General features: G+C 44.2%; 1 protein-coding gene across 8 annotated transcripts in view; it reads left to right on the top strand.

Moving 5' to 3' along the window:
* The window catches only part of LOC122175562 (exocyst complex component 3-like protein), a 55,886-nt gene that overhangs the window by 7,544 nt on the left and 25,357 nt on the right, over positions 1-22,985 (top strand). For 6 of the 8 annotated variants that reach the window (XR_006177499.1, XM_042863883.1, XM_042863713.1 and 3 more), the window contains 10 exons: positions 8,111-8,177; positions 9,086-9,393; positions 10,936-11,530; positions 12,986-13,094; positions 16,374-16,448; positions 17,359-17,459; positions 18,349-18,441; positions 19,577-19,709; positions 20,253-20,363; positions 21,549-21,704. Coding sequence is in view for 7 of the 8 variants with exons in the window: in XM_042863883.1 (XP_042719817.1) it covers positions 9,114-9,393; positions 10,936-11,530; positions 12,986-13,094; positions 16,374-16,448; positions 17,359-17,459; positions 18,349-18,441; positions 19,577-19,709; positions 20,253-20,363; positions 21,549-21,704 (1,653 nt within the window). In the remaining variant the exon portion in view is untranslated. Of the gene's footprint in view, positions 1-5,058; positions 5,205-8,110; positions 8,178-9,085; positions 9,394-10,935; positions 11,531-12,985; positions 13,095-16,373; positions 16,449-17,358; positions 17,460-18,348; positions 18,442-19,576; positions 19,710-20,252; positions 20,364-21,548; positions 21,705-22,985 lie in introns of all 8 variants that reach the window. The other 2 variants (XM_042863516.1, XM_042863799.1) reach the window with 2 other exon arrangements.

Genomic DNA, 22,985 nt, shown 5'->3' with positions numbered 1-22,985 from the left:
AGGTGGGATGCAACTGAATTTGTGAAGGATTCATGTCCCACTTGCCTCTGCGCAAAGTGTGATCCATTGCTTTTTGATCCAGAAGATATCTTACAGCTCTTTGGTTCTCCCTTTGCATAGATCTAAATGGTTATGCTGAGGGTTAGGTTAGTAGGAACCAGGTCTAGAGCCCTGTTCATCTTCTTCTCCCCACCAGCAAATCAGTGCCATCTTCTTTTTCCCAATGTAAAACAGCTTCTGAGCATGAAGGTTTATATTTTGCTAGCGTTTTGTCCGCTGTAGTTACATTTAACTGTGAACAGTGTGGTAACAGCGAGCATAGTGAGCATGTAACCACTGTTGGGCCTGAAACCTCAACATTAAAAACTTATGCAGAAAATACCCCTAAAACAATGTTCATTCAAGCAAACAAGCTCCATACAGCTGCCTTAAAATGCAATGATTTTGTGCTGCATCAAGATCAGATACATTAATTCTTCTTGCAATTTGTGCAACTTTCAGATGTCCAAGGCTCTAAGATATTTATTGTTAATTGTTATGTAGCCATGGAGCACATAAACAACACTCCAGCTTGACTTCCTGCTCACCAAACAGATGGGCTGAATTTTTTCTTTGAAGCTAAAGGAAAGAGTCGTGTCCTTAAAATCCTTTGTTGGAATGCAGCCTCGATTCTGTTTTATTCACTGAATTTCAGAAGTCCAATAACATGTGCTGGATATCTCAGGTCACAGCATTACAGACTGTGTGTTTCTTCAGGATAGATTAAAAACTCTGATTCTTTTCGAAATGTTCTTGATAATTTAGAAACATCCTTGCAGCTTATCTAACTGTGCTTCCTTGAGGATCCCTGCAGCAAGCAGTGGGTGCTGGTGGTGCTCTTGCAGTGAGTGCAGCTCACGTGGGTTCGTGTTTCTGGATCTTTATATAGCACTCTCTCTGCTTTGCTGAGAAGCACAGAAGGATGGGATATGTTCTGGCATTGGCAGCATCACAAATGCCCTTCTCTTTCCTTTCCTGAGCTTGTATCTCCTGCCTCCTCCTGCCCCCAAAGTCTTGCCCACCCCTTGTTGTGGCCATATTTCTTTCTTTCCTGTGGGAGGAGAAGCGGTCAGAAAAAGTTGAAGACTCACAGAGCTCCCCCCTCACATAGCAATGCTGAATTTTCTAATGCCGTGTCTCTAAATGCTTTTCTGTTTTTGGAAGGAACACTGTGGTGCAGTGTAAATGTTTTATCACAGTGCATTTGGGAGGCCTGCTTTATTCAGCTTGAACTCATGCTGATGAAAATTTAATGCTTCTCTTTGTGCTCATGCAGACTTCCTCCACGGTGTATTTTACTGAAATGATTTCAGAGGATGATTAGCTCTCTCTTAGGACCCTCATGGGCTCCTGCTGCTGTTGCAAACCTATTGCTATATCTTGCTTAAGTTCAGTAGCATAGAGCTGAAAGAAGAGGTTGCAGAAATCTTTTAGAACTGACCTTTTTGCAATGTGACATGTCATCTTGTCTGATATGATGAGCTAGTAGATAAACTAGCTCTGTGCCCAGTGTGGGATAGGAATGGAATTCTTATACAGACTGCCCAGAAGGGGAAATGAGAAATGCTAGATGCTGAGCATCTCTAAAAATGTGAAAATCAAACAACTTCTTTGGCAAGACAGACGCTTCCATATTCTGCAGTCAGTGCAGGTGTGTGGGGTGTTCCTGCCTCTGTAACCAGAGATGCCTGATGAATGATACATTTGTGAAGGATGGTGGAAGAGATGGCTGAGATTTGATGTTAAGATGAAGTTGTGCACAGCTCCTGTGTGACAGGTTTGTTCAGGAAAGCAGTCTGTAGTTATGATTTTTAGCCTCCAGATGGTGTTTGACAGATGTGCCCGTGGAGCTGTGTCAGTGTAGTGCTGGTGAAACACTGGAGACTGGAAATAGAATCACTGGCCTCTTGTGGCAGCAGGAAAAACAGGCGAATGAGTTTGGAGTGTGGAAAGTGAATTTTCAGTCCCAAATCTCTGCACATGCTACTCCACACAGGACTGTGGGTGAGCGGGATGTTTTCTTCAAAATTGAACCTAAATTATTCACTGCTGGTGTGAATCTGTGGATCTATGAAAAAATGCACAGAGGAAGCCTGTCAGTCAAAGCCAAATAAAAGATTCAAATAAAATCATTTTAGGCTTGCCTCTGTCCAAATGGAGGCGGAATATTCATACTCCTAACTTCTAAAAAGAGAAACACCTCTGGATAAAATCATGGAACATCTTGAAAAGAGACATGGTGGCTGCAATGATGCATTCTTTATCACACTAGCAAACAATATCCATAATTTATGTTTTAAGAAAGCGCTTTCCAAGTAGCATTTAAGTGGTAGTTCTCCTGTACCAAACCTGAACCCTTTTTGGATAGGAAAACTCTTCGGCTGGCTCTTAGGATGACACTTTTCTGAGGCTCGGTGGCTGTGGCTGGTCTTCTGGAATATAATCGGGCTCATAGCAGTGCAGAGGCTTCTGTAGCAGAGGTATTTTTTTAGTGTCATCACAAGATCTTTCAGGACTTGGGCTTTCCAAGTGCTGGAGTAACAAGGGTGGACTCTGAGTAATAGGAGATAAGGAAAGAAATGACTCCTGTGGGTATTTCCCCTTCATCGTTTCCTGAAGCTTTCTCAGGCAGAGGCCAAGTTACCAGTCCTTCAAACCTCTCCTCAGCCTGCAGTTTGGCACACGGTGTATATTGCATTACTGTTCATATGTATGGAGCTGTCTGTAGGCAATGGCATGGCTGAGATCCTCTGGGTTAGGACTGAGGGAGTAGCAAATAAAGGAGGTGTTGTGGTGGGAGACTGCTATAGACCACCCAGCCAGAATGATGACACCAATGAATTATTCTTTAAGGAACTAAGAGAGACATCGAGATCTACTGCCCTTGTCCTTATGGGGGACTTCAACCCCTTAAGGGGGACGTGCCAGATGTTAATTGGGAACATCACACAGCTGACATAAACGGGTCCAGGAAATTCCTAAAACACTTTGATGACAACTTCCTGGTAAAGGAACTAAGGGAACCAACGAGGAAAGGTGCCCTCCTAGCTCTGTTGCTTGTGAGCACCTGGTGTGTGAAGCTGCAATTGGTGGCTGTCTTAGCCACAGTGACCATAAAGTGGTCAAATTTAATATCTTTGGTGGTAGGAGAAAAACTGACACCAAAACCTCAACAGTGGATATGAAGAGAACAGATTTTAGTCTGTTCAGGAAACAGTAAGGTCCCCTGGGAAATTGCTTTTGAAGGCATTTCTGTTAGTGCTGGTCGCTTTCTGAGTACCATCTTCTGAGAAGACAGGAGCCTGCAATTCCTAAATGCTGAAACAACACAGGTGAGGCAGAAGGTTGGCTGGGCTGAACAGGGATCTTCTCGAGCTTAGGTGGAACAAGTGTATGGCTGCTGGGAACAAGGTGATAACTTGTTCTGTGTTAACTTGTCATCTACGGAGAAACTCAGAGAAACTGGGAAATAGTCCTCAAACACTTACAGGAAATTCATTGCCTGAGTCCCATGCATGCTGGCCAAGCACAGACTGAAGTGTGTTTGTGCCCTTCAGCTTGGTGCCAGCGCTGGCCTTTTCTGACCAGATCTGCTGGCCCTCTCCTCTCCGTGTGTCCCTGCAGGTGTTGGTGCCACTCTAAGGGCGACAGCCTTCTGTCTTTCCACGCCAGTAATGCAAAACCAGCCACTGGCCTCTGCACAGAAGTGTGAAGGAACATGGAAACTGCATCATGCTCCTCCCTGTATCTGCTATTTCTGCACAGCCAAATATAACCAAACTGCAAACAGAGCCCGAAGGTCTGTCTTAGAGTAAGAAAACCAGCAAGTTTGCTTTGAAATGTTCTGTTATCCCAGCATTTGTCTGAACCTAGACACTCATTTCATGGTCTGAAGGAACAAATTGTTTTTAACCCAGCACTTATTGTATGCTATGCATAAATCCTTCTCCTTCTTTCACTAAAGAGAAGCAGAAGGAAGTTGCAATCACTGCAGTGTTTTCACTCTTTGCTGGAGGTCTGTAGGGAAAGATCAGGGTATGAAAATTCCCAGCTTGGTACCAGTTTCTTTACTGAAAAAGAAACTAGCACTTCTGGAAGTATTACTTTATTCTTCTTTTGCTGAGTGCATTGGGTATTATTAATGCAGAGATTTTTTGGGTCCTATCCTATTGCTAGGCTTTCTATAGTTCATCTTTAAAATTTGGAGGATTATGTTATTTATTACTATTTGTCAAAAGGGGAAACATCTTCCTTAAAATAATGCTTGTTTCATTCTAATAAAAAATAGAATGAGGCAAAATCCCCAGGAATTAGGTAAAAATGTTTCAAAAGCACTGCAAATGAGGTTACTAATTAAGTGAAAATTGAGGTCAGTTTGGAATCAAGTCCTCACCATGATGAGTAAAATACAGGCAGTGCAAACTGTACCTCAAAAGTGTTTTGTTTCAGCGTTATGGGCAGAGGAAAGAGCTGTTTTCAGTTCTCTGGGTTGAACTTATTTTCAGGTCCTTAGTGTTTTTTCTTAAGAGCACAAAACTGCTGGGACCATCTAGCTTTCCTATTTGCTTATCCCCCACCCCCAACAAAATGAATACATCTAATTTCAGTCCAGTCTGAAGCTGGAGAGAATCTGAGACTGACTTCTGAAAAACGTGATGAAAATCACTGGCTGAGCTGGGAAGAGAAATGCAGGTGGATGCCCTCAGTAAGAGAAAGGAGGAAGCTCTTCTGATTCCTTGGGGTACCCCAAACATCAGGGAAGAGGGGGGGTCCAGCCTGTGGGAAGGAGGCACTGCAGAAAGCGGCTTTGTTCCATCTGTTGCTATGGAGAAGGTTGCTTGTATTAAATATTTCTGTTGCTTTGTTTACTTGAGCATACATACAAGTTAGCCAGAGAGTAAACAGGGAATGTAGTGAGCAATTGAGTCAAGGAAACCATGGCTGTGTACCTTCAGAGCTGCTGGGTGGAGTCTCTGATGTCTTGTAAAGGCCGAGTTCACGCTGTGCTTTGTTCCTTAGCAGGAGCAGTAAGGATACCTCCTCAGCCATGCATTGTCAAGAAGGGTGTAAAGGTGTGCTAGCTGTGCCAGCCATTCTCTCGTCAGGTTTGTTAAACTCAGTGTACCCACAGAAGCACATCAGAGTAAGGGATCAAATAAACACAGGTATGTGTGCAACTTAAGGCTGCATAATGTCATTTCTTTGGGAAGTAGGGTTATCCTTAGGAAGTAATAAATATAGGCTTTTCAAAGGCTAATCAACAGCTGATTTTGCAAAATTAACAAAGCCGGCTCTTGCCTCAGACTATGATGGCAATGCCAGCTGCAGTGTCAAACTAGAGGGGAGCTTTTTCTCTGTTTCTCTCTCCCCCCAGAGCCTACCTTGCTTACAGATCTGGCTGGCTGTTCTTTTGCTGCTGATGAAATCAAAGATGCAGTGTGGGTGGGGTGGAGCACACTGTCAGGCTACAGCAGCTTCAGAAAGTGCTTTTGCATGAATTTATGCTCTACGGAGCCACCACATTTCTGTCCCGTGGTTTTAACATCGCCATTAATATTCTTTTCTGCCAGCATTAATGTCTTTGATTCAGGATGGATGAAAACAATTGGATCTCTTTCTCTCTCTCTCTCCCTCTCTCTCTGAGATCTGCAGATCCAGCTTGCCTCAAGTGTACTTTATATAAAAGATGCTATTGAGCACAAAGTTTCCATTGTATATGCCTCACTATGGTCATGTGGAATCCTTACAAAGTGAGCAGGAGCATCATTACATTGCTTGGAGTGGGATATGAATGTAATTGGACTCTTACAAAGCAATTTCACTTGAAGTGCTAATAGCCTGACTTCATCTGATCAGCATTTAGATCAAACACCAATTGTTCAAGTCAGGCACACAGTCCACTTATTATGAGGAAGTTGTATCTGTACAGGCAAAAAACAATGGGAAGCAGCAAGATAAGGAGCTAAGTCAACAGAGAAACTATGTAAGAGTTTATCTGAGATATTCACTTGTTCAGGGAAGGCTCCTGAAAACAAAAGAGTTACAGATCTTCCAAGATAGAAAGACAGTCTCACTAATGTGGGCTTTTCCAGAAGCTCCACGTAAAGGGGGGAAATCCAGAATGCTGGGGATGTTTCTAGAGGACAAATGTGTCCTCTTTAACAGTGAGTAATGCAAGGGGAAGGGCAGGAGGACAATCCCTTTAGAGAATGTCATGCTGTGGACAAATGGGGGTACTGAGCACCTGCAAAGAGTGGGAGTGTTGGACTTGGAGGAATAAGAAGGTCATTTGGTGCACCTGACAAAGGAGGTACTGTGCTAGTTACACTGCTGTGTCCTTGTGGTTTACTCATCCTCTCCTTTCTGCTTTGAAGGACTTCCCTTGTTTGGGCAGATTAGGTGCCCATTAAATAGAGAATGAAGGTGTAAGTGAAATGCAGAGTGCCTGGATTCCCTTGTCAAAAGTGATTGTTTTGAACAGCAAGCAATTTCTTTGCATTTTGTTAAGAATTAGTGAAAGACCTCTTATTCCAGTGTCACCTTGACAAGTTTCAGCTCCTCTGCTGTAGACATACAGCTTCCCCAAGGCTCTGCTTGTCTAGGCATAAGTCCATGGGAGCACTGCAGTGAGGACATTACTAAAAGTTTGGGTATCACATCCCGATCTTTTGGCTGCAGAACTTCATCCTGAGCAGTAAAATAGCATTAGAGACAGAGGTGAGATATCTCTGCACCCTGCATAAGCTGCTAAAGCACACAGAGCCAGAAAAGCAAGCTGCCTGTTGGCAGCTCCTTGGTAGCTTCTCCTTTGCTGATACAGCGCTTTCCTGCTCAGCATCACCATTCTTCAACCCTTGCTCAAATAGGATACCCTAAGAACACTCTCATCTTGGGGCTGTCAGCTGTGAAGCTTGGAGTAAGAGGTCTTCCCAGCCCCACTAAGTCCAGACATCTCTGCTCAATAACTCACCATTTTCCACAGGCTCATTTTTCTTCCCCTTGAAAGAAATGGGAAAACAGTGCCCCAGTTTATGGCACGATCTGCAATTGTACTGTATTCAACACTTGTGTACTGCAGAGAATCATGCCTGCAGGACTGGCACTTTGACATTCAATTTCCTTCTATAAAGAAGTCAAAGGCAATGGTTTCTGTTAGAGCTGGTCCTGCTGGAAAATGCCAATGAAGTTGAAAATAAAAACATTGTGTTGGAATTTTCATGGGAAAATATTGCTGAAGGGTTTCAGCATGCTTGGAATGCTTCTCTTCTGTACTAGCACTGATTCTGTCTTGTATCAGTATATATTGCATCCCTAACATTCCAAAGAAAACATTTTAACTTTATAAAAATAAAATTAAATCAACAAATAAAGTGAGATCAAAATGGAAAATGTCAAATTGGAATGTAGATAAAGCTCCCAGTTTTTGACTGCTCCACAATCAGGGAAACACAGCATTTTGCAACCTTGGTATTTCCTACTGGCAACACTTCAGATATATGACTGCTACAGAATTTTCTGTTTATTCTTCTAAGTGAAATGTATTTGCTTCCTCCTTCCTAATGTTACTAATGACTCTGTGATAACATGGTGGTGGAAGTAAGTGCTGAGTAAAAGCCATAATATTTACTTGGTTTCCAAGTAGAAAACTAGTAGAACTTTACAGTCATGAAAATGTAGAAAATATATTGGAAGAAGCTGCAGATGTTAAACCCAGAAGGACAGTTGCATATGTTCTGATTCATCTGGATGCTCTGTGAAAAACACAGCCTTTAAATTCATACCCTCCAAAAATCGTTCTTGAGTAGTATTTGATTTTCATTAAAAACTGCTTGTACCAGCTAAGACAAGACTCTGTCCTTAGTTAATGGAAATCCTCAAGTTCTCAATTCCATTTTTACAATAAGAGAATGGAAAAATAAAACCAATTTGCAATGATCTAGCAAACAGAGCGTGGTAAGGATAGCATTTCAGCTTATAGCTAAGTGTATTGTCTTTCATGCAGCAGTGCTGAGGCTTTTAAAAATCTCTTTTGAACATGAACTCCTGGAGTTAAATGACCTTTTCCTTGCAGGAATTTGTTCTGAGGATTATGGATCAGAACCTCCATCAGCTCAGGACCTGGCAATATGAACCTCGAAGTGAGTTGGCATAAATGTGCTTTGTCTTCAGTGCAGATTGCTGTAATGGTATGCAAGTTAAATCATAGAGTCATTAAGGTTGGAAAAGACTTCTGAGGTCACCCGGTCCAACCCCAACCCATCCCACCATGCCCACTGACCACATCCCTCAGTACCACATCTCCACAGTTCTTGAATGCTTCCCTAGGCAGCCCATGCCAGTGCATTGCCACTCCTTCTGAGAAGAAGTTTTTCCTAATATCCACCCTGAAAGTTATATATGTGCATATATTAATGTAAATAATTGTGTGTATAGTTGCTGGACAATTGTTACATCCAGAAGTTTCAGATCTCTCTCATCTCCTCCAAATAGTGTTGCTAAAACAAGAATATCATCACATCTCCTCTATGGGTTTGCATCCTTCTTGGCTAACAGTGGGCTTTCTAAGAGGCGGGGAAGATCCTGGCTCCAGTGTGAGGAGGGATCTCCTCACTGCAGAACAACTCAGGCACAGCTGGTGCCTGTGGTGTGTGTGAAATGTGATGCATGCCTCAAAGAAATTACTAGTAATTAACTCTATGAAACTGATAAGGTTGTCATTGGAACCGTTGCAGCATGCAGGGGTATTTTAATCATTCACAAAATGGTGAAAATTCCACTGGCTTTTCCCCATCGTTTGTGGTTAAATTGCGTATGGCGTATTTAACATCATTTACCCAGAGCAGAGAGATTACATAACAGGGCTGGCAGCCTGTAAACATTTCTTCAGCTCAGGCAGGAAACAGGTTACATTTCTTAGAAATCAAGTGGAGGTTGTTACCGCCCAGAAAAACATTAGTGGATGAACGACTTCCCTGGGGAATCAACGCTAAACTTGTACCTGAAGCATCACCGTGCACAGAAGAGTTTTAACATCTTTTTCTGATAGTATTTTCAGTATCCAGATCATCTGGGTCATGAAGAAGATAAAGAGTTCCTGTGGAGCCTTCATGGGAAGAGGCCACAAGCAGGAGAGAGGGGCCGAGGAGAATACAAAGATGCTTCCCAAGGCCAAGGAGAGAGAAAAGCAGGAAAAAAAGTGGGCAGAAAAACTGAAAAGCTCAGTCAACAACTTGGTGGAGACTGTTCCTGGCAGGAAAAAGGCAGCTGCAAAGGAGGAAAAAAGCAAAAATGAGACAGAAAATTTGCTGGAGATGGAAAAAAATATGAAAAAAGAAAAGGGAGAAATGCCTGCAGGTAACCTTGAAACTCTCTCTCTCCCCAGTCCCAGATTTTCTCAGCCTCCTCCAGCCCTATAGACTTGTTTTTGTTACTTTCTGGAACAGGGCCTTTAAGTTTTCCTCCTCACCATCCTTCACCTAACTGATTGTCCTTTATGAACTGTACGTTCTGTGAATGTTCTGTGACTCACTTTCCCTAAGCCTCATACACATTTCTTTTTGCTGCTCTTATTTTATCTTTACAAAGACTCCTGATACATCTTGTAAAAAAAGGATGATGTACGTCTGACTTATACCCTGTAGGGTGTGACTGTGCTGCTCTTCCACAGAGTTGTGCACGGATTAACTGGATGAAGGAAACCTTTCCTATTTGCTGTGTGTGTTGAGGCAGGAGGAGTGCAGCTCGCCCATTGCTTTGCTGGAGATCCTTGCATTAACCTTTCCCCAGTCTGTGTCATGTTCTTCCCTTCAGTCCTGTTTGATTTAATCCTAACTCCACAGAGGAGTTATTTCATAGAGGAAAATTAGGATACATGCAAAAAAACAAAGCAAGTGTCTTTCATTTTTCACTCAACATACACCCAAAGCAGCTTCCTGAATTGATTCCAGTGATTGCAGTGCTTTGTCCTGTTAGGCTTTCTATGCAGAAGATAGAGGATTCCTACTAGGCTCGACTTTGAGCTCTATGCCCTTTCAGATGTTCTTTCTGTAATTCCTTTGCTCTAAAAAAAAGGTACTTTCCTTTGTGAATTACAGAATCATAGAATCATAGAATCACCAAGGTTGGAAAAGACCTAAAAGATCACCCAGTCCAACCGTTCACCTATTCCCAATAGCTCCCACTAAACCATGTCCCTCAACACAACATCCAGCCTTTCCTTGAACACCCCCAGGCTCGGTGACTCCACCACCTCCCTGGGCAGTCCATTCCAGTGCCTGACCACCCTTTCTGAAAAGTAATACTTCCTCATGTCCAGCCTGAATCTCCCCTGCCGTAGCTTGAAACCAGTCCCCCTGGTCCTATCACTAATGACACGAGAGAAGAGGCCGACCCCCAGCTCACTACAACCTCCCTTCAGGAAGTTATAGAGAGCAATGAGGTCTCCCCTGAGCCTCCTCTTCTCCAGGCTGAACATTCCCAGCTCCTTCAGCCTCTCCTCATATGGCCTGTGTTCCAGACCCCTCACCAGCTTTGTTGCCCTCCTTTGAACACGTTCCAGGGCCTCAATATCTTTCTTGCAGTGAGGGGCCCAAAACTGGACACAGTACTCGAGGTGAAGAGTTATTATGAATAAACCTGTATTGCCCACAAGAGCAGGTCTGCTGGGATGATCATGACAAGTTGCTGCAGACAGTCAGCAGCTCAGTGAGCCTGAAGGAGAAAGAAAGAGAGAAAAAGGAAAGAACTTGAAAGTGAGAGCTGCTTATGCTGAACCTGAAATGAGGTTCTTTTGAGGATTTTTGGGGTAGCCATAAACTCCATACTTCAATATGGGGGTATTAAAGCAATGGAGGCGTGAACAAGCATCAAGCTGAGTTGTTATTCTCTCTATTGCAGAGGAAATCATCTGTGGTTTCATTGAGCAAGGAAAGTTTTCTCAAGCTTGCCTTTGTATTTCTCATCTGGAGCAGCCTGGGAGCGATGGTGTGGGAAACTCTGAGTCGCTTTACACTCTCCTGACTGAACGAATGTGGACTGCTGTGAGAAAAGCACTCGATGGGAGTGATGGGATGCTCCTGCAGCCATTGCAGTCAGTGGGTGAGTCACTGAACTGGCAGAAGCAGAAGAAAGAGGAGTGGCTTAGCAGTGAGCAAGGGATGGAGCCTGCTTCCACATGGCATCCAAACTTCTGGGAGAAAGATCTGGAGAAAGAACTAACACAGTACTGGACAGCCCAGATTCCCCACTTTATTCCCACTGGTGACACAGATGATACTACACTAAAACAGCATCTGAGTCAGCTGGAAACAACATTCCTCCCCAGCCTGGAGCACAGAAGTGGTGCCTTCAAGGAGGCAGGACTGCTCATCCCCTATACCTGGTGCTGCCAGGCCTCTTTGTTCTCTCACCTTTCTGCCCTTACTGACAGCGAGCACTGTACCTTCAGCCAACAGCTCTTAGTTTATGAATGGTGCCTAAAAGCATATAAAAGGTATGTCTAGAGGACATTCTGTGGACTACTGTTTGCTGCTTCTCCCTCTCACTGCTTATCTGGCTTGCAAATTGACAAATTGTTTCTGTATTTCCTTCATTAGTTTTGGGCCATGGGAAAAAATATAGCAGATAATTAAATTCCTACCCAAGTTTGGGGGAACAGGTATGGCTTGCCCCATGATCTGAAGAGCAGCATACCCTGGACCCAGAATTCAAAGCCTTGCCCTGAGAATGCTTTGTGGCTGTCAATGAAGCCTGAACCTACTTCGCTTTCTTATGATTTCTTTGTGTATGGTGATGGTAGATGAGATGTTTGGTTCTCTGTAATCATGTTTGACTTTGATACTAAATAGCATTAGTCTAAAATCATAATCACAGAATGAATCGGGTTGGAAGGGTCCTTAAAGCCCACTCAGTTCCAAACACCTGCCATGGGCTGGCTGCCCCCCACCAGCTCAGGCTGCCCGGGGCCCCATCCAACCTGGCTTTGGTCATCTTCAGGGATGGGGCACCCACGGATTCTATTTATGTCCTACTCATTTTCAGAACTTTTGTCTTATTTGGTTGCTTCCATGCAAGTCTAGAGCTTCTCTGCTCTTTGTATAATTGCACTCATAATGATCGGCTGCTAATCAGTTACTCAGCTGGGCTTCTGAAGGAGGGAGGAGGTGTGATGCACATCAGTGCATGCTGTCCTCACACATATGGGAGATGTGAGGTCAGGATGTATCCCTCCTGCTGCTTCTTGTTCTTCAGTAAGCTCAATGGATTGCTGAAATTATAAATTCTGCTTCTCTTCTTTCAAAAAAAAAAAGCAGCCTGTGACTGTATTATCAGAATATAATGAAGAAAGTGAAAATGAGAATAGGAGAGATGCCAGACTGACTTCAGGGGAAAAAAATCATAACTGTTTGAATTCTCTCTGAACACAACTGCAACCTTAGTAAATGCTCATGTGGAGATGCACTTGTCCTGGTATACAGGTGCTTTCTCTTATAGACCCTTTTCCATTTAGATGGAGCATATGACAGTGGTGCAATTGTGCATATACAGAAGTGGGTTTGTGTAACTGTGCCCAAGCCCAAGAAAGAATGCAGAAGTAGTAGAGAAAAGGAGAGAGAGAGATCAAAGAATCGTGGAATCATTAAAGTTGGAAAAGATCACTAAGATTTTCTTGTCCAACCATCAGCCCATCCCCACCTGCCCACTAATGAAGAGCAAGAAGTGTAATTGGGCTGCAAGTGCAGGAAGGAAGAAAATAAAAAAATAATAGTCAGGAAAAGGACATGAAAGGGATCATTGGACACATTGGGGCTGTGCCAGTATTGTGAGCACTGCTGAGTGTTTGCTGTATGCCCTGTGAACCCCCAGCATAGTGCAGGGGGTGCCAGGTGGGAGGGGGTACCAGATAGGAGATGGCTGCTAGGGCTGAGCTCTTGCCTTCTGCATGCAGGGGCAGCGGGACGTGGCTGGCACCCAGGCAGAACTCCCAGCATCCTGATGTGCAGAGTCTCACGTGGATTATCCTGAAAACAGAAGAAAAGTTACTTGCAGTCACCCGGGTAAGGACTCAGTTATTGAGGATGCTGGATTTGCTTGATATGTGGACCCCCTCACAGCCCTCTCCAGCCTTCTGGATTGACACTGCTGAGGCTATAACAAAGATTACCTCCAGACCCCAGCACAAGGAAACATGCAGTTGGTGCAAAGCCCTTCTGTAAGGCGTGAGTAGGGCAGTCTGCCTTGCAGTCCCACAGGTGGCCTCTGCTCAAGGGCTACAGCACCTCTTCTCTTCCCAACTCTCCCCCTTTGAGGAGTGCTGGCTAGGCGTGTGGAATATCAGTAAAGCAAGGAAGATGTATTATAACAGCGGGGAGTCCCAGAGGAAACCACAATGTTTAGAAAACTCAGCCTGGCCTTTTTGATTCAGCTAATGCCTAAATGAAAGAGCAGAAGTTCTCGCCCTCCTCTTACCTCTCACTTTCCCTCTCTACCTTCTCCCCCTCCCTGTGAGCAGATTGCTGTATCACTCTAGGGAAAGCACTCTAAATTGCAGTTTTCATTAATTGCCATTCCCCCCGAAGCCCTAAGGTAGTCATAAACATGGGGGCAGAAGCACCAGCTGGTGACAGAATCCTTAAACCCTACTGATTTCAGTGCTTGAGTCTGAGCCTCTTCATGGGCTCATCATCCTAAATCATCACCCTGGGGAAGACCGTGTGATCCTAAGGGCTTATTTTAGTGCTTATTTCAATGAAGGAAATGACTACAGTCAGGGTAGTGCTAGTGAAGTTATGTCAGAGCATGACACTGAGACACTGACAAACTCGCAGAGCTACTAACAGTAAAGGAGAATTGAACTTTTTATTTTTTTCCCCTAATATTATGACTGGGGGAAGCTCTGTAACCATGGGCATTCTGCCTTCTGGGCAAACCAGCCACTGAGCAGGCTCACCTAGATCTGGTGGTGGCTATAAATACTTGTGTGATGCTCCAAGCTGGCTGCATTTTTTGCGGATCTTACATGTCTGCCCAGAGAGGTGGTGGATGCCCCATCCCTGGAGACAGCCACGGTCAGGCTGGATGGGGCTCTGAGCACCTGATGGAGCTGTGGGTGTTCCTGCTCATTGCAGGCTTGGATTAGATGTCCTGTAACACTCCCAATTCAAACAATTTTATGCCTCTATTACTGTGAGTTATCTCTCAGTGATCATAATATGTAACTGTGACTGTAAGTCACACAGCTCTGGTTTTGCCACTTCAGTGGATGACTTTATCCGCTGAAGAGTGGCTAAAGAAACAGAACGGAATGAGCAATAGCCTGCTTCACCCATCACCTAGGTTTGTCATGGGGAGTGCCAGCTTCACACCTGTGCAAACTCAAAGCATTTTCAAAAGAAGTGAACAATGAGAGCTGTGACCACATCAGAGGGGACTGCGAACTCAAATGTCACACAGGGTTCAAAGCAGCTTCCAAATAGCATTGCGGGGAACATGGTCAGCTCTGGGTATGGGCAGTGGTACCTCAGCATTGACATGTTCAGGGCAAGAGGCCTTTCTTTGTGCCTTTTGAGGTTGAGAAGTTGGTGAGCTGGTAATTATGGTGTCAGTGATATTGTCGGTGGATCATCCCTGTCCTTGCTGCACTGGCATTTGACATGAGTGCAGGGCAAACCTTGCAGTGAGAAATTAGGGTTTGTTCTGGTACTGAGAGGTGGGAAATGAACTTTCTGCCCCCTGCTTCTGTGATCTCAGCTCAAAACTGACTCTTTGTCCAAAACTAGAGAAGGCAAGACCTGACAGACATTCCTGGACAAAAGGAGGGTTTATAACTATCTGAAGTGACTATACAGTGGCTCTGTATCTTCTCTTCCTCCCCATATTTTCTCAAGTAGACAAAAGGAAAACTGAGAGGTGAATGTGTTTTGTATAACTGGGCTAAATTGCTGCTGCTGCCCAAGTGAACAAGGCTCCCAACAGCTTGTTTGCCTGTGCTGTGCACTCCTGCCTGCACTGAACATCTCAGCCCATTTTGAGTATTTATTAAGTAGGTGCAGGTTCTCGAGGTTGTTAAATTCTCACATGTTTTAAAACAGGAGTTGGACAGATGAGAGAGGAGCAGGAGGAAGCTGGAAGTTATTTATGGCTCTGCTTGTTACATCAGAAAATCTGGTGCTCTGTCAGTGCATGGGGTGCTGGTGTCATTGCAAGGGCTACAGAGGGCAGGCTCACATCACCTGGTTCAGAGCAATCAGGTGCTCTGCTCAACAAGTTATTGCCCTGCAGCAAGTAACTGTGTGCTTTGTCCCATGGTGTTGGTTAAAGTTGCTTTGCAGCTGGGGTGGGCCGGAGATGTTGGTGCAGCTCAGCTTGGATCTGTTATCTCAGCACATTCTGCTCACACAGTTGCTTGCAGTCAGGTGATGGCACTCTGAAAGGAATTTTTTCTTGGACTGTTTATAAGCACTTGTTTGCCTTTGTTTAACACTTTGAAGTGAATGTGGCAGAGCAGTTTTGGATACACTTTTGATGAAATTCTTAAGTGACAGCCATGAATTTTGTAATTCATCAGCCAGAAGAGAAAAACAACAGTAATAACAACAACAAAAAAAAAAAAAGAGGAAGATCAGGCTTTACATTTTTTCAATTTCTTTGGTGAAAGATGCAGAAATGAATGAATAACTAAGCCAGGCTTTTGAATGTAAAGCTTCTATAAAGGTCAGATCATGTTTTAAGCAATGAGCCCTTTCTCTACAGTGTTAGTTTTGCTTTTATAGTCAATTGAAAATAGCACAAGCCAGCCAAGCCTTTGGAAATTTCCCATCACACCACCTCATGGGGCTCATCTTGCTGTGACAGTAGCTCTAAACACAAACCCGACTCTATTGGTACTCACATGTCCCTGGCTTGAGCGAGGGAATGCTTTTCATTAGAGCTGGCTGGTTTATGTGGTGCTGGTTGGAGCTAGGAAGGGTGGAAAATCTCAGCTACAGTTGCTGGCAGGCTTTGTGCCTAAGTGTTGATTTGCTGTGTGGGCACCTTCACTGAAGCTAAGCTAGCTAGGGAAGGCTGTAGATAACCTGAGCTGACACAGAGATGAAAGGATGCTGCAAATCTCTTAAACTCAAGCAAACAATGTAGAACAAAACAGGACAATGTTATTGGGTCAGCTGGAAAATTGCCAGGCTTTGGGTTAAATGAGATGGTCAAAAAACAGAGCTGAAATTCATCTAGTCCAAATGCATAATGAAAGGCTGGGAAACCTAAGTCATTACAAATGCCATCACATCTCGACTGTTCTTTCTTTATTATAACAATAATATATATGGTTTTTTTTTTAGAAGGAAGTAGGGAAAGCCCTGAACAAAGCCTTTAATACTGGGGAAACCCCTTGCACAGATGCTGCAATCATTCAGGTAAACTGGGGAGGAAGTTGAAAAGCTCACATCTTTTGGGGCAGTTGCATTGTTGCACGCAACTGTGTAGGTAATTGAAGAGATCTGGTTTTATGTGCTTTGTGCTCAGCTCAGTGCGTTAGAAGCTTGCAAGTCAGCTGCCACATTTTAACTGCTTCTCTTGGCTCTCACACCTGCTTTTCTCTTGAGTGTTTGGATCAAGATCTGCAAAAGCATTGAAACAAATCCTGGGGATTACACCTGGCAGGAGCTAGATAGATGGCAGCTGATAGGGCTCTAACATCAACTAAGATGCTGTAGATATGGTGGTCCTATCTCCAGCATCTGGCCATGTCTCAGCCCTGAGGGTTTGGCTGTGTTGTGTACACAGCTGGTAGGTTTGAGTGTTCTGTGGTAGATGATGAAGAGATCAGATAAAATGGTCTCATTTGGACCAGATAAAATGGTCTCAACCCTCATGAAATTGTCACTTCCTCAATTTTCTCAGGCTGACTTCCTAAAGATGAAATAGAAAATGAGCACCATGCTTTGGAAACTCATCAGCTGTGGATTCCCGGCACTTTGGTGTGGTGTGTTTTATCCTTTCTCTTCTGGTGAAGGGACACATCTGTTCTGAGCAGTGGAAAAACCCACTGATGTCACCCTTTGTGTCTTGCTGACTCTTCCCAGAGCATTGAGAGAGCACAGCACATGAGTCTGTCTGTCTCCTTTTTTCCATCTGCCTCCCTCCCCCTTGCAAGCTTTTGTTTCCATAGAACAACTAATGGGCAGCATTAAGTTGCTACCAGCTCAAGTCTGCCCAAGGTGGGCTGGGCTTTAGCTGCCTGGCACAGCCCGCCTGCTTGTAGGCACCTGAGCTGTATCTCTGTTCATTGCATAAAGAAAAAAAAAAAGACTTCGAAATCCACAGATGTTAACAGAGAAGACAAAAACAGCCCAGCACATCAGTGAGAGCCTAAAGGAAAAGGTGGAAGCTGTATGCCTGGAGGAGTACCTGAGCTTCCTGGGCAGGTAAGGGGGATGCTATTTTCCCTGTTGACATGTCCTCAGTGCTCAGCAGAATGAAATCCTGGTGAAGCCACTGGCAATCCTGTTTTCAGATCCTAACCACAGCCAGAAAGAGGGGCAGCTTCATGGCTGATGGTCAGGGTTGGCTCTTCCTGCCCTGCCTGTGCTTCCCGTGCCCGGTGCTGCCTCCTGGCAGGGTATGGTGAGAGCTCTGCTCTGCTGTGCTTCTTGGTGGATGATGACTATTCTGTCCTCAGCTTTTGTCCTCTCACCATTTCTTCGTACTCCCTTCATCTGCACTTTGACCCTAGGCATCTCCCTACCTTCGTATCCTGCAAAGCAGAAAAGGCCAGTGCTGCTGGTTGAAGATGAAGTAATTCAGAAAGAGACACGACTTAAGATCATTTTGCTTCTCATGATTTAAGATCCTTTCCTTCTCACATTATGAAAGGAAGGAAGTTCCTGTAATACACAATTGTTCAGGAGCCACTTATGAGACTGAAGCCACGATGAAGCAATCAATAGACTCTGTGGGTTGTTTGTGCATGCCAAGGCTTTCAGTGTTCTGCAACTTCATCAGCAAAGCCAGAAGCAAGTGTTGCAGTGGCAGCAGCAATGATAAAATGAACCTCCTGCCTCTTAATCCGTAGAAGTGGCACCCAGGCAGCTCAAGGGCTGTCCCCATCCATTGCTGTGCTCTCCCTCCTCACCAGCTGGGCAGGACAGAGACCATCTTTGCCTTGCTCTAGGTCCTCTTTCAGAGAGTGAAATTATACACACTCAAAATATAAGCAATCACAGAGTATTTCTTCCTTTTGCTGCTATCTGACACACTGTCAGATGTGTTACAGAACACACCAGCTTAAAAATATGTCACCCTGTTTTGATTTAGCTATGAAAACAAAGTAAGAAGCATTCTCCAGCATAACGGCTTCCATGGGATCTCCAGCAGCTTGCAAATCATTGAGAACTTCAGCATTCTCAGGTAAGGAACCAGGCCCTGGTGGCATCTGAAGTGAAATGAACTTTCTACTTTCTGATTTTCTTCTAACTCTGTTGAGGAGTTGGCTTTGCCTCCAGCTGGATGTGGAGCTCCATGCACACCACATGGTGAATGTTAAGCATGGAAGGAGCTGGCTATGGCCTTTGTCCTGGCCACCCCTCCTTTGACCCTAGGCATCTCCCTCCCTTCCTATCCCTCATTATCCCTCATTAGGAAAATTCCATAAATTGCACTGAGATGCATGTGCTTCTGTACTTCGAGGTAAGCCCACACTCAAGTGCTTTGCTGAATGAAACCCTGTTGAACATGCCAGGATTTTCCTGAGGCTGTTTGGAAGGAAGGAAGCAATAAAGCACAGAAGGGTGGGGGAGGCTTTTTGCACCTCCAGACTAATTTCAGAAGTGTTTGCAGCAATAGAGAAAATGAGCTTGCTTCTGTTCTTTCTGTGTAAAAGTATCTGAGGATCTCCAGAGTAAGCAAAATGCCCAAATCCACCATATGCACAGCACTTATTTGACACTTGAAACTTGCACTGAGCCTGTAGTTGTTTTGTTTGTTGTATGTGTATATTGCTACTGCTGGATCCTAAACTGAATACTTATGAGACCGTTTTATGTAATTCTTTACAGTGATACTAAAAATTAAGTTACACATTGAGCTTTTCCAGAAAGTAAAATGTCTGGTTTCAAACCAGTGATCATTTTAGCTGGGTTTTGCTCTCTTGAAGACTGTTCTGATGGAATACAATTGTTCACCTTGTATTTGTAGAGTGTCAGAGACTCACAGAATGCTCACCAAGCCTCCATTTGTCAAGGCCTCTTAATGCCTTCTCATTTTTGGAAATACTATCTTCTTCAATCATCTAAGCTCACTGGGTACAGGTAGCATTTGTGTGTGTTTGAGCTTACGTGTCCTTGTGACAACATCTTAATAAGAGCTGTCCTAAAGATGGGAGCGTCAGTGTGGGTGACCGAGGCCCTGTGGTAACCCTGCACCTGAGCATGTGTCTATTCAAGTGTCCATGTCATGCTGGTTGCAGGGGGAAGAGCTTTGATGTGAGAGAATACCCTGACTTGGTCTGATCAATTTTTTAATGTCCTTTTTTGTTTTTATGCAGAACTGTCTGGTATAAGTTAACGTACCTTTGTAGTGCCAGCACTGATCAGGATGCTGAGATACAAAGATTTATAGACAGGATGGAAGATGAGATTACGGAGCATTTTCTGCAGACAGTCACTTCTGAAGTCAAGGTATTGGAGACCCATGTTAATACTGAATATTTTCATGATGTCAGGCAGGCACCCACTTCAGTGGGTATAATAATACTTGGTATTGTGCTAGAAATAAGTATCCTGTACCACCTCTGGGGACCTAGACCCCAAGAATTGAGCTTCACTTGAGCGGAATGCTATACATTCTTAGCAGTTGGGTGTCTTCATTTGGCAGCAGTAACTCACAAAATCCAAGATGGTGGTGGGTAGTCAGGAATAAGACCCAGAGAAGCTTGGATACTCCATCCCTGAGGGCATTCAAGGCCCATTTTTCATAGTTTTATATCTTCTAGGTTTGAGTTTAAGAACTTAATATATTCTTCCTGATTTTGAATTGTTTCTGTCTTTCATGTTTTGCTTTTATTTGAAATAAATGTACAGGATGCTGCAGCTTGTGGGGGTGTCTTTTTTTTTTTCTTCTTTTTTTTTCTGAGGGCAGAAAGAGCAAAAGCACAGCAATCCACATCTGTAGCCTGTGTGATGTCTCCACATGTGCACTCTGACTCTGCCTCTTTTCCTCAGGGAACACTGAAGGATCATTTCAGAAAGAGTGACAGTGGTTTCAGAGGCATCCTTGAATTCTTAAAGCAAAGCTTTTTGATGTTTAAGAAGAAAAAAGCAGACAAATATCAGGTAAGAAATAAGGAAGAAAGTAAGAACAAGATATTCAGAAGTCACTAAAACTAGTCCATGAATATCTACATGCGCAGTATTCCAACAATAAACTGAACTCCCATTTCTTCTATTAATAGAAGGCCTGTTACAGATCTAGTGGTCTCAGTCCAGTCCCTCATAGTTGGGCATCTACTTCCCCATGACAGTAGAACCTATCTGTAATCTCTCAGAGAAACCAAGAAGAGTAGAAATGAGAAAACCAAATGTATCTTCCAAACAGAGAGTGGTCTCTCATACTGCAGTTGCCCCAGTACCACTTTGTTGGTATGATAAGTGTTGAACTCCCTTTCTTCTCTTTCCTCCAAGTTCTGCAGGCTTTTTGTTGGTGCTGATTTTAATTAACGTTTTGAAATGTGGAAAACAGTAATGGGATGGAAAAATTAGCAGTTATTCTGCTGTTGTTCAGAGCCTGTCACTGGGTGTTATGTCACATTAGTGCTGGGGTAAGCAGTGGCTCAGCAGTGGAGTGCTGGGCCAGAGCCATCTGTTTCTTGCTTTGTCTCTTTTGGACAGGGCTAGGGATGTCCTGTACCTTTGGACTGCAGCCTAAAGCTGGACTGATTTCCACTGCTAATGAAAATGTGTTTTCTCTGCAGCAGCCCATCACCCCTTAGAAATGTTCACTCTCCCTCCCTCTTCAAGCACTGCTTGGTCTTAGCACTGATGTTTCTTAGCAGGTTGTGGGTGGCTCAGAAGTATTCATGTGAGCTCTGTGCCCAACCAGAATGGTGTGCCCATGGGTATGGCCAGGGGACTTGTCTAGCAGGGATGTTCCAGGGAGACTGGATCTTGCTTTGTCTGTAGTCCAAGCTCTCCCAAAGCTATGCTGATTGCTAGCTTGGTGCTAAGCCAAGTGTTACCTTGCTGATCCAAAGTGTGAGTGGAGCTCAGCCAGCTAGTCCCTTTGCTTTTGCTTGGATGTTTCCACACTTCTTATCAGTGTTATCCACATGCAGCTTGGAGTCATCCACATACAGCTTGTATTACACCAGGGATGCTTAAGCAGAGAAATGGGACATCCTTCTGCATGGGCCTTATATCACCTGCCTACACTGGTCAGAATCCTGTAGGTTCGGTCTGTTCCTTGTTCATTATCCAGCTGAATATAGAGGAGCTAATTTGGTCTTCATTGCTGTGGAATAGGCCCTTGTCAAGTCTGTGAACAACGTAATTACTAACGAATACGTGCAAGCCCTCCTGACCACTTCCAGGAAATCGTCTGTGCAGAGGAGGAGGCAGATTGTCAGCAAGATGGAAGAAGATCATAGGATGCTGCATACCATCTTTAAGGAGAGCTTAGTAAGTCTTTGATATGGTTATGGTTTTGCTCTGTCATGAAGAACGGTACTGGAAGAGAGCGAGGCTCTGAAAGCAAGAGACAGGCTTAGGAAGTCTTAACCACAGTGGTATCTACTTCATAGAAATGAAAATCAGGGGCTGGAAGACAGTTTTTCCTATCTGCCAGAAGCTTTTAGCTTGTAGTTTTGAAATATGTGACTATTCACATTTCTGCCACTGAAATAAGAATGAAATACATTCCTCTAAATTGGAAAGACAGCTCTTAAGGCTGTGAGCTCCCCCAGGCAAGCCTTTGTGCCATAGCACGTGTACGCATGAGATGAAGAAGGGGTGTCTGAAGAGCTGTGCTCCTGCCTTGTGCTTTCCCTCTAGCCTCTGGAATGAAGAACTGAATCAGCTACTCCACATCTTCACCTTCTCCATGGGTTGCCCCATATGGCTGCTCCTCACTGGCCATGGGATACAGCTGTTTTTGCTCTCCCGTTTGGCCTCTTCCCCCCCTGCAGACCTTTCCATGGCTGCTGCTAGCTGCCTGTGCTTTTTTAACTGAAGATCTGCCTTTCCTAGAGTGATCAGAGATTTACCAGTAGTGCTGTGCTCAGCATCAGCATTGGCTGAAATGTGCAAGGACAGCTGGTTTCATAGTATAAAGGAGATATGAGAAATCTAATTATCTGCCAAAGCTCTATGCTCTGCTTGGGTGAAAAAAGCCTGCATCTAGTTAGTACAGTTCCCCTCGTGTCCCTGCTCTATTCTCTTTCTCATTTGATGTAGATGCACTGAAAACCTGGGGGAGGAAATGCATAAGCAGCTTGCAGGGGGCAGCCTGATACTCGGTTGAATGAGATACATGGTTATGCATGCGAACTATGTGCTCCATTGCAGACTGAATTTATCGTGCAGTTTCTGCTCAGGCTGCACCTGCTCCTTGCCCACTTTGCTCTCCCTTCCACTCTGTCTCAGAACACATTAGAAAATACCTTGCTTCTTTCCTCAGAGCAATACATGTCCTAAACAATACAAGCATTCAAACACTGCTGACAAGCCGCCTCTTCTTTGTCTTTTTAGATTGCAGGCTGTTTACTTCCGACCATTCCTGTCCACATAGCACTCAACAAAATCTGACACCTTCTAATTAATTAGCATTTTGTAATAGTGAGCTTGCCAAATACGAAGTCTTACAGTATTGGTGCATTAGGAGCTGAGTACAGTGTGTGCACTGTGCTGAGCTGAATATGTTGTGTGTCTGCAGTGCGGAGGAGGAGAGAGAAGGCTGTCTGC

Source organism: Lagopus leucura, unplaced genomic scaffold, assembly GCF_019238085.1.
Source record: "Lagopus leucura isolate 7727_CA_CO unplaced genomic scaffold, USGS_WTPT01 Super-Scaffold_1, whole genome shotgun sequence".
Classification (NCBI taxonomy): Eukaryota; Metazoa; Chordata; class Aves; order Galliformes; family Phasianidae; genus Lagopus; species Lagopus leucura.
The sequence above is the reverse complement of the archived record's forward strand: the minus strand, read 5'-3'. Positions and strand labels throughout refer to the sequence as shown.